The sequence below is a fragment of the Atractosteus spatula genome, chromosome 8 (genome assembly GCF_055471065.1).
Source record: "Atractosteus spatula isolate fAtrSpa1 chromosome 8, fAtrSpa1.hap1, whole genome shotgun sequence".
Lineage (NCBI taxonomy): Eukaryota > Metazoa > Chordata > Actinopteri > Semionotiformes > Lepisosteidae > Atractosteus > Atractosteus spatula.
This window is the reverse complement of record NC_142713.1, coordinates 49,267,464-49,284,160: the sequence shown is the minus strand read 5'-3', so window position 1 is coordinate 49,284,160 and position 16,697 is coordinate 49,267,464. Positions and strand designations below refer to the sequence as shown.

General features: G+C 40.4%; 1 protein-coding gene across 2 annotated transcripts in view; it reads left to right on the top strand.

Moving 5' to 3' along the window:
- Nucleotides 1-7,506: 7,506 nt before the first annotated feature.
- The window catches only part of tasor2 (transcription activation suppressor family member 2), a 35,397-nt gene continuing 26,206 nt past the window's right edge, over nt 7,507-16,697 (top strand). For both annotated transcript variants that reach the window (XM_088923034.1, XM_088923033.1), the window contains exons 1-4: nt 7,507-8,027; nt 15,150-15,298; nt 15,508-15,603; nt 15,699-15,771. In XM_088923034.1, coding sequence (XP_088779160.1) covers nt 7,988-8,027; nt 15,150-15,298; nt 15,508-15,603; nt 15,699-15,771 — 358 coding nt within the window. In that variant the 5' untranslated portion in view covers nt 7,507-7,987. The remainder of the gene's footprint in view (nt 8,028-15,149; nt 15,299-15,507; nt 15,604-15,698; nt 15,772-16,697) is intronic.

Below are 16,697 nucleotides of genomic sequence, written 5' to 3'. Positions count from 1 at the left end.
TCACGTGGTCCGACTATTTTGAATCGTCAAAGTCAAGGGTTACAGGATACAATGTGCACAAGGCTTCATGGGAAAAGTAGTTTGAACATTTTCAGGCGTCTACTGTTGCTAAATGAACCTTTTTAATTTGGCAAGACGAGACGATTCCAAACTGAAATGTTTTGCACATGCAAAAAATATTTTTAATATTTGCCGATTTGAAAATAAAACACAATGTAGATTTGTGATCTGGGAAATATGCACAGCTGGCAATATGGGAAACAAAATATGAATGGGGAAAGGCAGGGGTCAGTGAATACTATGAAGTAGACCTTTAAGTAAGCACTTTAAAGCTCTCCGTTGAGCGTAAAAATAAATTTGTGTCACATTAATTTCAAGGTTCTAGACGAGGGTATGTGTAACGTATTGCAAAGTGCTTGGTAGTTGTTTTCCATATACATTCAAATTTCACTACTCGTGTTTATAATGACATGAACAAACGGCCCCCGGTTTGTTACTGGTAATGTTTTATACAGAATGTCGCCTTAATATATATATATACACCAATTATATAAACTGCTTATTCAAAATGTGCTTAACACGGTCATTTGCTTTTGCTATGGAATGCATGTTCATGTTAAATCTTGTAGAACATCACATGTGACATTTCCTCACCTAAACAAACAACCCAGTAAGTCCTAAACGCTATTTAATGTTTATATAAAGACCTTGATGTATAAGAATGATGTGGGTGTTTTTACTTCAATCACACTGTCTCTCAAAAAAGAATAGGCAACAGAGAGATCAATCAGGTGGATCCCGCTGATCAGCATGTTAAAGCAGTAAAAGGCATTGATAAAACTCCACTTCATGCATTATTTAATCCTATTGTTATACGACTGATGGAAAACAATGACATTCTGTAGAAATCTGCTCACCTCCCCACCCCCCTGGAATGGACTGATCCAGTAACCTCTAACCTTTCCCCTCAAGGCTCACCCAATCGAGCCTTCCCTCTATTAAAGCAGGGGGCATCTCCTTTCTTTCTGTCTTTGTGCTTCATGTTGCTGTCCTTCGGATGAAATGTAAAACCGAGGTCCTGACTCTCTGTGGTCATTAAAAATCCCAGGGCGTTTCTCGAAAAGAGTAGGGGTGTCCTGGCCAAAATTGTGTGATGTGTGATGTGTGATGAGCAGACTGGTGCACTATGGCTGCCGTCGCATCATCCAGGTGGGAGCTGCACATTGGTGGTGGTGGGGAGCCTGTAAAGCCCTTTAGAGAGGATTGTCCAGAAAAGCGCTATATAAGTGTAAAGATTTATTATTAGGGATAAGGATAAAGATATTTACATGAGGTAGGTCACGAGGGAGCTGGAGCCTATCCTGGAAAGCAACAGGCACAATGCAGGGCACACCCTGGCCAGAACACCAGTCCATCACAGGGCAGACACACCAACCCATACACAATCTAGGGCCAGATTTCCCAGAAGCCTACATATTAAAGGAATATGGAATTGTTTGCAAGATGCAAGGAATGGTCTTCAAGTTTGTCTAGAGTGGCAGGTACGAGCACGTCACAAGAAACTGGATGCATCAGGTGGTCGAGGAAGGGGGGAAGAGACGTGCTGCTTTTCCCCCTAAAACTCGACTGCATCTTTTTCTGCAACCTCTGTCAGGTGTTGCAAGATTCGCTCAGCCACAGGTACCAGTACTTCGTCAGGTTGTGGTTCTCCTTCTCTATGAGGCACCTGATCCAGTGACAAACACAGAACCAAAAGCAGAAAAGCGACCGGAGACCTACACCCACCCTGTCAAATGGAGCCGGAGGCAAGAAACCATGAGACAACCAGAGCTCTGCACCAGCCACAGGGCCCTGTACAAAGAGGTGAGAGGCCAACTTGTTGCCAGAGAGTGGCTGCAGGTTCTCAGACAAGTCTGGGAAAGGACGCAGCCAAAGGAACTCAACAACAAGTTCAAAGACCTTAACTGGATGGACGTGCACCAGAGGCTGGCAATCAGAGAGGTCCGCTACAGACACTCGCTCACCAGGAACCCACATTCCCCCGGGACACATTTTTCGAGGATACGCAGGAGGAAGTGACCTGGAGCTGTTTCTTCACCAAAGCAGCATGGGTCAGAACGGACAATACTCCTGGGAGCGGGAACGATGCTAAGCTACCAATATAAACTGCTGGGGCTGGCACCGATTGGATTAGACAAAAGGGACACAATACTTGCTATGGCTGCTGGTGTTCCTAATAAAACAAGGACTGTGGAACATGAGGAACACTCCTCCAGCACAGAGTGGGGAGCGAGGGAGCTGGAGGAGAGGATGCTCGCAAACCTCAGAGGGAGAATGAAGTGCAAAACCAAAGGAGTGCTGGAAGGGACTGTGGGCCCTGTATAGGGATAAAGGAGGAAAAACCTGTTCCTTTGAGCTCCTGCAGAGAACTGGGCAACTGCAGTTTCAGTTCCAGGACAGGGAAAAGAGACGGACAACAGAAAGTGGTAGGTCTTGGAGGGACTCTTTTTGTGCAAATCAAGCCCCAGCAACCACGTGCACAGATTGAAAAAGGACAAACACCTTTAAGAACTTTACTATAACGTACTAGAGAGTTTGTGCTTTGCGAGAGTATGTACTCATTGCATGATTAATGTATCTTGTGCAATAAAGTTGATTTTGAAAAAAAACAACAACATGGCATTGTTTGCAAGCACCATGTCAACAATTGCTGCCTCCTGTTCAACATTGAAAACCTTGCCTTGTCCACCAGGACAGGGTTTTCTGTCAGTTCTATAAATTAAAAAAATAGATTTCTACTGGACAAAAAATGACTCCATAAATATCAAAGAGAAAAAACTCCAAAAATGGATTTTATTTACTAATGTATTACTGTCCATCGAGTTTATACAGTATACAATCTCTTACCTATTCTCAAGTCCAATAATTGATTCTACAGCTGAACAAGCCTCTGGCCTGGCCTCACGCAGTGAATGACCATGGTTTATTACATGATCAACAATGCCCATTCATATTTCTTTTTGGCACCTCACCTCTCTGCAGTCTTCCTCCACCTCTTCATTTTTATGTCATCTGTAGAGCATCATTTTTATTGTTTACCACAAAAGGAGACTGACATTTGGATTTTCTGGGAAAGCAATGATAGATTACTTAGTTTGAGAAAAAAAATGTTTGTTTTGCTCATTTTAGTTTTGATGATGTGAGCCACAGTTGCATTCAAATTGTCTTAGCAATCTAGAAAAACTGCAACAAAAACATTAAAAAAGGACATTTCTTGAAATGAAGTCATCATAGATACTAAAAGATATCTGAAAAGCCAAAAATTGCAACGGAGGATAAAATAATTGATAAAATCTCTTCTCAGTGTTACAACAGCAAAAGAATAATAAAACGTAGTAATAAAGGACATGGTAACAGTAAAGGATGGAGTAAAGTGACTCAGAGATGATAATGGGAAATCTATACTGCTTTTAATGAAAGGGAAAAGGTTAATGTATTAATTGAATATGTCACTCAGTTATTTACCAAGGAAGTGATACCTCTCAAGGTCCTGCCATAACCATTCAACATGACTTTTAGGTCCAGACTTTGACTTGCACTCCCTAAAATGCTAAATGCAATCTCCTTTAGCCATTCTATTGTAGATCTGCTTGTGTGTTTAAGATCATTGTCTTGCTGTAGGACACTTTGCATTCACCTTCAGCTGACGAATGGACGGTCTGATATTCTCCTCCAGAAATTGCTGATACAATGCCAAATTCATGGTCCTGTCAATGATGACAAGCTGCCCAGGTCCTGAGGTAGCAAAGTAAGCCATAATACTCCTACCGCCATGCTAGACGTTGGGAAGGTTCTTCTGCTGGAAGACAAGGTAATGGTTTTCGCCACACAAAACAGTTCTTATTGTGGCCAGAAAACTTTTGACTCATCTGTTCAGAAAACATTCTTCAAATTGTCTTGTAGATCGTCCAAGTGCTCTTTGGCAAACTTCAGAAGGGTGACAATGTCCTTTGTAGAGAGCAGTAGGTTCTTACTGTCTATATTTCCCAAAAAAACGTTCCCATTCAGTCTTTTCCTGATAACTCAGACATGTACACTGGCACTATCCACAATCAGAGAGGTGTGTAGATCCTTCGATGTTACTCTAGGGTGCTTTGTGACATTCTAGACGATTTTCTGGGTTAAATTACGGAGATCTTGGAAGAACAACTGGTCCTGGGTAGTGTCACCATGATCTTGAATAATTTCCATTCATTGACTCTTTGACTATGGATGTGTAGAGCCTCAAATAGAAATGGTTTTGCAACCCTGTCCAGAGTGACGAGCATCAACTACCAATTTTACATAGTCTTCTGAAATCTTTTTAAGCATGGCATTAGAAGGTTTCTTAAAACCTGTATGGGGTCTGTTACAAGTCTCAGGCAGAAACACAAGTAACAGGTAGTAATACTGTTAAATTAGAATAAATTAAGACATGGGATACAGTTGAAATTGGTTTTCATCATTTACTTTTGAGGTACATTTGCATTCCAAGTCACATACAGGTGATTTTTGTCCAGATGCATAGTAACCACCTCCTGCAAAGGAGCTCATATAATCACTTTCCATCTGCTCTTTTCCTGGTGGCCTCTGCCAACAGTTTGCTCAGCATTAGTGAAGAAACATTATATGGCCATATAAAGTCTTTCTGAAGTGGGAGCTAGCTCTCCACTCAAATCCAGAAAAACTGAATCCAGTCTATGGTGGTTGTCCTGCCTGGTGGATTAGATTTCAGCTGTCCATGTCACTCCAAGAATTACGCAGTTACTGAAAATGGATGAATGGAATGCAAGGAAAATCTTGATGTATTCAAATGACATTTTATGTCATTAGTGTTGAATTAGTAGTGTTACTGTTAAATTAGGAGAAATAAAAAAAGAGGGGCAGCGCAGTGGCTTTGTGGCTAAGGATCTGCGCCTGTGGCCGGAAGGCTGCCAGTTCGTATCCTGCAAGAATCCTACTCCGTTGGGCCCCTGAGCAAGGCCCTTAACCCCAACTGCTCCAGGGGTGCCGTCTGAATGTCTGACCCTGTGCTCTGACCCCAAGCTTCTCTCCCTGTCTGTGTGTCTCATGGAGAGCAAGTTGGGGTATGTGAAAAGACAAATTCCTAATACAAGAAATTGTAAATGGCCAATAAAGTGATCTAATCTTATCTTATAAAGACCCAGGATACACTTACAGTTGGTCTTCCTCATTTACTTCTGAGCTAAGGTCATGTACTGTGTACAGTACCTGCGTCAACATTCTAACCAACTGTCAAACTTCAATATTACAGTTTGTTGTTTTGAATTGAAGTATATTGAGTATTTTTTAAAATATTTTAACCATGGGTGCTTTCCATTAAACAACATACTGATTGGAATATATATTTCTTTTACATATAAAGACCAAACTCACAATGTTTCTGACCATTATATAGGAGGCAGGTGTCCAAACTCAGTCCTTGTTTGTTACCTAATAATTTAAATAACTGATTCCAATTACCCCTTTAATTGTGATACACAAACTTGGGGTTTACTTACTTCAAATACATTGCTTAATAATTTTTCATTTTTTCTGCTTCATATAGCACTCCCTCTAAAAAAATAATTGATTTGGGAAATATAAATCCTGTTGGTCGTTTAAGAAAAGACCAGACTAAATGTTTAAAAACTTCCTTTGCAGCCTAAGCATGCTAACACTGCTGCCTACTTTAACATACATTTAGATGCAATGCATACTACAGTACAATATCATCTATATTTCTTGGATTTGTATGTACACATTGTACACTCGCTGGATGAGATCTTCAGAGCAATTATTAACTAGCAACTAAGTAGGCAAAATGGCTTCCTCTCATGTTCAAAGAGCATCTTCTCTAATTTCTTCACAGACAGGTGACTTTGTGTGGTTAAATAGTAACCACCTCCTGTAAAGAAGCCCAGACATCACTTTCCAACTGCTTTTTTTCCCTGGTGGTCTCTACCAACAGCACACTGTTTGCTGCGTGTTATAGAAGAGGCATGGGATGGCTGGCTCTGTGGCTATAGATCTGCGCCTGTGAGTGGAAGGCTGCTGGTTCGTATCCCGCGGCCAGCAGAGGAATCCTACTCTGTTGGGCTCCTGAGCAAGGCCCTTAACCCCAACTTCTCCAGGGGTGCTGTATAAATGGCTGACCCTGCACTCTGACCCTAAGCTTCTCTCCCTGTCTGTGTGTCTCATGGAGAGCAAGTTGGGGTTTGTGAAAAAATACAAATTCCTATTATAAGAAATTGTATATGGCTAATACAATTATCTTAATCTTAAAGTCTTTCTGAAGTAGGAGGTGGCTCTCCACTGTATCCTATCCACGGTGGTAGTCCTGTCGCGTGGATTAGATTTCAGCTCCACGCCACTTCAAGGATGAAGCAGCTACTGAAAATGTATGCACAGAATGCAAGGAATGGCGTTATGTATTCAAATGACATATTGACTGTAGTTTGTTACAGTTACTCAGACCAGAAGAGCATTCAAATTACTCTGATTTAAATAAATAAGACTACTGTACATTTATTTTTAAATAATTACCAAGAATGGGGAAAACTACTACACTGCATTGTTTTTGCAAGCTCCTTACATAAGGGGTTACCATTTATTATTAAAATGAAGTTGGAGTAATTTGATTTTAAGAGATCATTTATTTCTTTACAAGTAACTACTCAGTTTTCTATATCGGATTTTTATGGAAAATTATTTGTCCTAAGCTTGTGAATTCTAAAAAGTAAATCTCGTACACAAACAACTTGTAACTGTCACGTACTACATTTATTGACAAAAGTAGCTTTTCCTAACACCAAGTATAAGAAATCTGGACTGATTCTCACCTAATGGTTTGCAAAATTGTTTTGCTTTACATGAGGGTTATCTAAAAACCCAGTTCGGTTGTAAGTCATTTTAACCTTTCCAAACTGGTTTACACAATGCCTTAACTGTACCCCAGCAACGTTTATGTTGCGAGACGCTAGGTTGGGGTTTATAGTTGTGCAAATTAAGCGATAGGTCCTAACCGCGCCACGTGGCCGACACTGTAACGTTTTTGAAAAGCAACAAAAACAACAAAAAAACATCTGATTTTATTTAAAATTTCACGACGTATTCAGAAATTGAAAGCCATACGGTGTTCTATTAAGTTTGCGATAATTTTAGTCCTGGTTTGTGCTACGTGTTAAATATTGCGCTTTATTTAGCACGCATTAGAAATAAATGTTAAGAGACGTTGTATAAACTCACAAAAACGTCCGTTTTCGCAGAATCATCCTGATTATATTACAATATACGTGTTTTTTTTTAATCAGTCGCCGCCGTTTTACAGTGCTATTTCTTTTCTATTCAGTACCGTGACTGCTTCCCTGTTTTAAACTACATCCTGTGCTGCCAGGAAACACAACCCCTTTTTTAACTACGTGCTCAGTTTGCGCAGGAAGGCTTCTCTGTCGTATGCTTACAAAATGGGTACGCGTAGTGAAAAACGAAGTTTCTGTTTCTTTTTCGTTTTGCGGCATTCATAACTTCATCTCCTGGAGCCAGAGGAAACGATCTTATTGCGGAATAGTCGCGCACGGTGATTTGTTTGACTGTTGCGGTTAAAGACTGAAAAAACGAAACAAAACCAAAAACCTGAAATCGCTTGCTAATGTCTCGGAGGTTTTAGGACGTTCTTTACACCTCTTCCTGGTTACTGCATACTTTTCGACAGAAAGCTAGACTGACAGTCCTTTGGGATGAAGCGATCAAATGTGGTTATATTGCACAAGGAATACAGGCCTACAGTGAGATAATAACTTTTCGACTTCGGGAGTTCTGTGATGTTTTCAGAAAGCTCCGGAATGCTGTTTGACACAAAAGACATACGAACTGACCGATGTCGTTTTTCAAGGGGGGAAAAGGGAAACGACTCGCTGGTTGAGTAAAAAGACTAAAGTTCTGTACCATGGAAAATGAGAAAAACGACACAGCAACGTGTGAAGCAGGTGAGAATCTGGCCTAAACCATCAGTATTGCTATTATTACTGTTGACGTACTTATAGCGTTTGTCTTAACAGTTATTGAGATTTAATTGTGGTATTATAAAGAAAAGGCTGAATGCAGTAACGAGGTGGCGTTTCAAATGGAACTAATTTTTACCAGATATGTTGCTGTCTTAACTTGCATCCAAAAACAAAGAGTGTCCCGTTTTTTCTAGTTTTTTTCTTCTTCGTGGCGTCGTTAAGATTTTGAAAAGGTTTAGGACTGCGTTACATGAGAGAGCACGTGTATTGTGCCGTCCTTCCCCTGTTCAGTATTGAATATAGAGCATCGGAAGCCCAGCTAATAAAATACAATAATGCTTTGCAAACATTGACCATATTCAGATAATCAGTGTGTTTTACGTGGTTCGGTATGAAGTAGGAAATTAAGAATCTGGTGACTAATGTGGTTAAAGAGTGTGTTTAAAGGTTAAAGAGCTCTATGTGTGTTTACAGTATTGCGTGAGTGGTTATGACTGTATATGGCTGTTAGGACGATGCCTCAACACTCATTTCATTTATGAAGACAGCTCAATATTCAAAAACCTGTAGCTAAGAGTGAGGTCTGACCAAAGACCAGACTCAACTTGGTTGGTACATGTATGGGAAATTTAAGTAAAACCATATTGGTGTTGTAAGTGGTGCTTGTGGACCAGTAGGGGGTGCAATTTCTCTCACCCCTGGGCCTAATATTTCATCCCAGTGCCTCATTATGGACACTGTACTGTAAAATGTGCTAGCTTCTTGGACTTTCTTAACCTGGTTTACCTATGTTTACTATGTCCTCTCAATTCAGTTGAGGGAAATATTTTTTCATTTCTCCACCTGATTTGTTGTGTAATAGCTGTGTAGTTCGTCTGCTCTTTTATAAATCTGAAATAATTTTGTTTTATGTGCTTTATGTGTGTATTGTAAAGCACTGCAGTTGTGTATTTCTCCATATTCCATGTGTTAGTGTAAATTTTAAGTGTTCAAGCTGCTATAAATCTTATTTCTGTAAATAAACGATGAACTACGTAATAGCGGAACTGCTAAAACACACTTTAAAAAGTTGTCAGTGTCAAAATCTTTATTATCTCCATCCAAAATTACAAAATAAGAGTGTTATTTTGTTTTAAAGAGTTTATTATCATTGTCAATAATTGCTATAATTTGTTTCCAGTAGGCTAAGCTTCCACATAAATTAGTCAGAATAGACTGTAGAATTACGATGAAGTTAAGTGATTAAGTTAAAAACATTACAAACAAGGGAAGGCCATTTGATCTATCTAGCTCATTAGATTTTGGGTGTGTAATTGATCTCAAATGGTCATCGAACACAAATTGAGGTTGGTTATTAAAGAATCCACAAAAATCTCAATCCATTGCTTTTTGTTGTGTGTATTTAGAAATTTAAGGCTAATAGTATAATGGCAACTGTTAGGAAAGGTATGCAACTGTATGTTGACTTATATTTCCCTGTTACGTCATCTCTGAAGATGACCATTTGACTTGGGTTGGGTAGACTTGGTTGATGCCTTTGAGAGAATCTGTCAGATGTCAGAAATATAAAAATGCCCGACTCTCCATCTTAGAAGACGTATAGATACAGCACAAAATGGTTTATTTATTAAAAGAAGTTCAACGTATTACTCTCACTCCTAATATGACTATACTAACTTCTCGGTGAAAGATGGTGAGCATCATGATTTGACAAAGCCAAAAAGATTAAAAATAAAATCTCAGCGCTGCTACCTCATCAATTTTCTGACAAGCATTTGCTATATAGACTGGTACTGTTTTAAAAAAAAGGTTGTTTAAAAAGGTTGGTGAGTCAAGGGGCCAGCAGCTCTTGAGTCACTACTTGAAAAAGTCGGTAGCTCATAGAGAATTTCCTTTATTTTGCCTGATGAAAACGACTAATCGTGTTCAAGGTTGAGGTGGTTGGAACCCCGCAGGAACCAATAGACACCCCATAATGGTGATCCAGAATTTTAAAGTTTTTACATCTAAAGGTATTATATAAACGGAGATATAGTTAGCAGATTGAAAGTATAAGAGAGACTGAAAGGTCGTCAGAATTATTAACGTTAATTAACATTTCCAATGTAATCAAAGAGAGTAAGAAGATCTGGACATGTTGCTCTATTGAGTAGTTTTGATCATGGATGAGAAGGGGAACAAATGAGAATCCCATAACACTAGTGCAGAAAACTGTGAACTTGCTTACAGTGCATTGGGTTGGATGTAAGCTCAGTAAATGTCAAGACACCAGGATTTATTGACGGCAACATGAGCAGTGAAGGACGATGTGCCAGTTGGGAGCAGTGGCCAGATGCACCCAGCATTGAAGTTGGTTTAATCTCTGGTTCGTGAAAATGGTGATAAGTCGCTAACTGCCAGTTTTGTTGATAAGTAGTAGGTCAGACGAGATAAGGGTAATAGGTGGTAGTAAAAGTGAGGTTTGAGAAAACTAAATGCAAGGATTGAATTGAAGAAAAGTGAGCGTACATTTCAGGTGTGGAGCTCTGGAGAATATTGATCCAAGAAAGTGACGCAGTATGCAGCGGGGGAGATACTAGACGTTTTCTCGGAGGGTGCGTTTGCAAAACTGTTTTGATTAATTGGGAATATGAACAGCGTGTATTGAGAATTAGTTACAGATCGAAAATCAGTTGAAATGTTAGAGAAGGTTTGTGATGTGCAAAGAATTAAAGTCCCCTTATTAAAATGTGTTTTACGGGTATACGAGTGAGTGAATGAGGATGGATTTTGGCTCTTTTTGGGAAACCTAAGATGGGAGGGGATGATGATAAGATATAGGTTGTAAAACCAGGAATCGGAGAAGATGCACGAGACCAGTAGCCTGTGGGTAATGTGGCACCTGTGAAAAAGTCCTGAGAGACAGAAGGCATTATAGCAAAATGATGCTGTTGCCTTGCTGCAGGAACAGGGTCCTCAGCCTATGTTTGTTAGTACAATTGTTAGCAAATGTTTGTGAACCCTTAGGAAGTATATGGATTTCTGCATGAATGGCTCCTAAAATGTGATCTGATCTTCATCTAAGTCAGGGGTGGGGAACGTCTGGAATCATTTGTTCTGGCCCTGCCAAGGCAACCGCAGGCGTGGAGATGGGCGATAATTCGATAACGATAATTATCGCGATATAATTTTCCTCGATATAATTTTAAAAAAAGTTAGATATATATGTTTCTGTTTGCATGTTTGCGCATGCGCACTAAATACTGCGTGAGTGCGTGTTGCAGACCGGGCAGCTAACAGATTTGTTTAATGTTTCTGCTGTTTGGCAAGTGTTGTGTTCTTAAAATAAAGAGTTGTTTAATTTACCAGTTAACTGTCTGGTTTCTTCAACTTTCACTCAGGAGAAAAAATCTGCCTTTAAACTTGAAAGAAATAATGATTTGACATTTATCGTGATAATTATCGATATTGACTAATATGAAAATTTTTATCGTGATATCGTGATAACATGACGGGACAGACACGCATGCTTCTCGTCAGCTGCCCGCGGCCCATCTGGCTGTATTGCGGTGACTCAGAGGACAGTCAGTGCCAGGCAGGCTGGGAGTGTACACGTTGCGAAAGTGTTAACACACTGTGTTTTACGAACTGCGGGATGAAGTCAAGCAGTTCATGGAGGTGAAGGGAAAACCTGTCAGGGAGCTCAATGATAGCAACTGGCTGTTTGATCGACTGTGCTCCAGACTGACCGACGCAAACCTGGAAAAGCAGTTGCAAGTAGCAACATCATCAATACCAGCTAACATCACACGCCTCACCAAAGAGAAGCAGTTCTAGCCATCACATTAGGGGTGAGTTAATTAAATGTTTGACCAAATATAGCAGGCTAATTTTAAATTGATAATATTGTATGGACCGCAAATGATGTTATAAATATCCAAATGGCCCATGGCAGAAAAAAGGTTCCCCACCCCTGATCTAAGTCATAGTAATAAAGACAGTCTTATTTACCAAACAACACACACAACATTTTACATTGCCATATCTTTATTGAACAAATGGTTTAAACAATCAAGGTGATTGATGGGGAAAAAGTATGTGATGCCTTATATTTAATAATTAGTGGAGCCCCCTTTATTGGCAATAACCTCAACCAAACGCTTTCTGTAGCTGCTGATCAGACCTGCACAGCGGACAGGAGGTATTTTGGCCCATTACTCTATACAAAACTGTTTCTGTTCATGTATGTTTTTGGGATGTCTTGGTTGAATGGCCTGCTTCAGATCACGCCACAGCATTTCAATAGGATTGAGGTCAGGACTCTGACTTGGCCATTCTAAGATATGGAATTTCTTCTGTTTTTTGCCACTCTGTTGTTGATTTACTCCTGTATTTTGGATCACTGTCATGTTGCATGACCCAACTTCTTTTGAGTTTTAGATCACAGACAGACGCCCTGACATTCTGCTGTAGAATTTCCTGATACAACTTGGAATTCATTGGTCCCTCAATGATTGCAAGCCATCCAGGCCCTGAGGCAGCAAAGCAACCCCACACCATTATACTTCGTCCACCATGCTTCACAGCTGGGATGAGGATTTGGTGTTAGTATGAAGTGTTTTGTTCTCCGAACATAACGCTGTGTACATTTACCAAAAAGTTCAACTTATGTCTCATCTGTCCACAGAACATTGTTCCAGTAGTGCTGTGGAACATCCAGGTGGTCTTTAGCAAACTTGAGATGGGCAGCAAAGTCTTTGTGGAGAGCAGTGGTTTCCTCTGTGGTAACCTCCCATGAACACCACTCTCGTTCAGTGTTTTTCTTATGGTAGACTCATGAACACAGACATTATCAAGTGTAAGAGATGCCTGCAGATCCTTAGCTGTCACCCTAGGGTTCTTTGTCACCTGTTTGAGGATTGTACGGCGTGCCCTTGCACTGATCTTTGTAGGACGCCCACTCCTAGGGAGAGTAGCAACAGTGCTGAATTTCTTCCATTTGTAAAGTATCTGCCTGACTGTGGACTGATGGAGGCCCAAGTCTTTAGAAATCCTTTTGTAACCCTTTCCAGTCTTATGAGCTTTAACAACTCTTCTTCCGAGGTCCTCTGAAATCTCTTTTGATCGGGCCATATTGCACTTCAACAGAATTCTGTTGTGAAGAGCAGGTAACCAAAATAGTGTGATTTTTTTTATATGGCAGGGCAGGTCAAACCCACATCTGAATTGATTGGAACACCCGACTCCAATTACCCTCTTTTCAAGATGTCATTAACCGAGAGGTTCACATACTTTTCCCATCATTGACCTTGATTGTTTAAACCATTTGTTCAATAAAGATATGACAATGTAAAATGTTGTGTATGTTGTTTGTTAAATAAGACCATCTTTATTTATTATTATGACTTAGATGAAGATCAGACCACATTTTAGGAGCCATTCATGCAGAAATCCAGATAATTCCAAAGGGTTCACAAACTTTTTCTCACAACTGTAAATCCTAAGTAAAGGCAATAGATGATGATGCTTGTAAAGCAAGAAGTTATCCCAAAGCCTATAAACCATTTGGTACCAACCATTAAATTAGAAATGCAAAGCACATTGGGCTGCAAACCATTTCTGCCGTAGGCAGGTGTCTGGCACACTAACGTAGAGAGCCAAGCCCATGAGTGAAGCTGATTAGAGGGTGGAGGGCCATTTCCTCAGCTGCCTGACCAGCATTGACCTGAACTTTGGCCCAGTCAGGGGCAAGCTGAGCATCATTGGTCAAGCAGGCTGGGCCTACGTGTTGAGATAAAGAGGCTGATAGGTAAAGGAGAGGAGACAGTGCTGAGGCCATAGGACAACAGACAGTGAAGTGAAAGTGAAGAGAAATGGGGTGGACTTGACAAGGACCATGGGAAGGGAAAAGAGATTTGGTGGCCAATGCAGCACCCTCTTCAGCAGGGAAGAGAAGGTTCCTATGGGACAGCAGAAAGAGGATGGGGATGGAAAGGAGCTGAAGCACAGAAGACATTGCTGGGGCATTAGACACATGGGAAATAGACATGACGATTGAAAAAAGTAAAACAGAAGAAAAGACAAAGGGTGGAGTGAACTCAGTGAGGAGCACAGGAGGGTAGAGAGAGAAGGATAGGCTTGTGGAGGAGGGGCAATATCATTGGTATGGGCCAAGGCAGATGGAGGACAGCATAGTGACTAAAGCAAGCAAGGCATTTGTTTTCAAGAGTAATTGTTTTCAAGGCATGTCGAGGATGGTCTTCCGTTGCTGACTTTACCTATTGTTGCGCTTGAAAAAGGGACAAAGGCTTGAAGGTGGATTCAGCTGCTGGAAGCGTTGCAAACCGGGAGATGTGGCTGGATAGGTAGGTAGTGCGTAGTGTATAGAAATCAATTGCTGGGAGACGTGTGACCATGCTGGTGCAGAAATGTGCTTGAGTACTTGAGTTTAGTGTAAAGATTCCTTCTCCCTGAAGAAGAAAAAGCCTTGGAGTGCTGCGCTGTAAGATCTTTCTAATTCTTAGTGGGACAGTAGATGTGCAAAAGGGAGAAATTATGGATACGGAGGGCAAGGAGGCGGAGAATTGTTGTCATCAGCACGGGTTGAGGAAGAAGGAAGGGTACTTGGTGACTCTAGGAAGCAGGGTATTTTCAAGACATAAGGAGGTTGGACTAGCATAGCAACTATGATAGAAGCAGCGCTTGTGAAGAGGATCACAAATGTTAGAGAAAGAAGTACCCCTCAAAGTGGACCCTAGGTGATGCAGAAAGCAGCAGAGCTGGCAGTGGCTTTTCCACTTTACCATGAAGGCTTGAAATCTTGAAGCTTGAGAGTTTTGATAAAAAAAGAGGGTCTTGCCTTGAAGAAAATGTATGGAAAACTGGAAACAGAAAGCCTCAATTTCAGTATGTTCCTGTTTCATGTTAAATGTTCACGTTAAAAGTTGAAGGGTTTTAGTTACAGTAAATGAAGTATTTCCCAATTGGGAAAAAAGCCTGTTGTTTCAAAACAAAACTGTCCATTTCACCATTTGGTTGTAAGTCTGAGTTTAAAATTCAACTTTTTATACAAAGTCAAATTGTCAGTGACAGATTCTAGTAACTGGTATCTTTTTTCTTCTCTAGGTCTCTTGGAATCCGTACTGCCTGGGTCAAGTACCTTTGAACAAGTCATTCTGCCTGTACTGCAGAATTCGTACATGTATCCAGACTCTGTAAACTGTTTCCTGTACAGCACTGCATATCTAATAAAAAACCAAGTCCTTCTGGAGAAGGTAATCATTTTATACACTTATAATTTTTAAATTATTGTTTCCTTGTACAAAATGCTTGAAACAAAGTACCCAACTGTATATGTAGAAGATCTCCAAGTTATTATTGTAAATATATATTTGTTCACAATTGACCAATCTGGTTAATTAAATCAAATATTGTTTTACCAAACCTAACAAACATGACATGTTTTTCTCACTCATGTTAACAGTACGATGCCTGCAGGACAGAAAAGAAGGAACAGGGATATAAAGATGAAGAGCTGAAAGAGTCATTTGGTTTTCTCTTGTTTGATAATGAGAATGAGGTAAACTGCATAATTCAACAATGGCTCATTCCTTTGTTATGTTAGTGCAACATTCTGTGGTGCCATTCAATTTTATCTTTGTTTAATGTTTCAAGGCAAAGCTGCTCTCCGAAACTGGTTTACAAGTCGGACATAGTTCATGCTCCACACTTGGGGATCCTTCAAAGGGTATGATTTCCTAACTTATTATTGCTTGCCTTTTTATTTTGTTCACGTGCGTTTCCTTTGTGTTTGGAGTTATTGCAGTAGTAGTACATGCAGACATTCACAATCTGTACACTTGAAGACAATGGACCGCTTAGCCAGGCAAGCATGTGCAAAAGGAATGGAATTTAGAAAACGGTATAGTATCGAAAGTCCACATGTGCCCATCTGGTCAATATAGAGTAGGAAAAACAATGTTGCAACCAGAAAGATCTCTCTGGCTTTCCCTTTAAATGCCTTACTACCTGAATACTGGCAAAGAAATAATGAGATTACCAATCCCCTTGGTAACAGTGAGCCGGAGCCTAACTCAACAGACAATTTGTACAAGATGGGATACTCAGATGGGATTCCAGTTCATTGCAGGGCTGTTTCCCTCTCTCACACACACACTGAGAAGCATGTGGGGTACAATTAGACAGCCTTTGACTATTGGAGGAAACTGGATCACCTGCAGAAAACTCACATGCCCAGAGAGAGACTTTGCAGGCTCCACAGTGTGCCTCTGCAGTGGAATTGAATGCAGGATGAATGAGCTCTGGGGCAGCAGTGCTAACTGACATGCCACCCTACAGGCCCACAGGCATTGTGATCTAGAAAAATTAATCTGCCATCGTGATCAGATCAGAGCATGACTCTATAGTCAGAGTTGTTATCTTGATTGTACGTTGCCTGACTTGATCATGCAAAAGTGTGAATTTGCAAATCACACTTACATCACATCTGCCAGTCATATTTATCTGCCTGTCATGTCTTGAATCATATTTTAAACAGAAAAGGCGACTGACTGCATGTACAGTTCCAATCTGGACATGTCTGCCTTCTTGCTTTAAAAATCATACCATGTAATATTTCACAGGAAAAATATAAGTCTCCAAAACCCTTTTCAC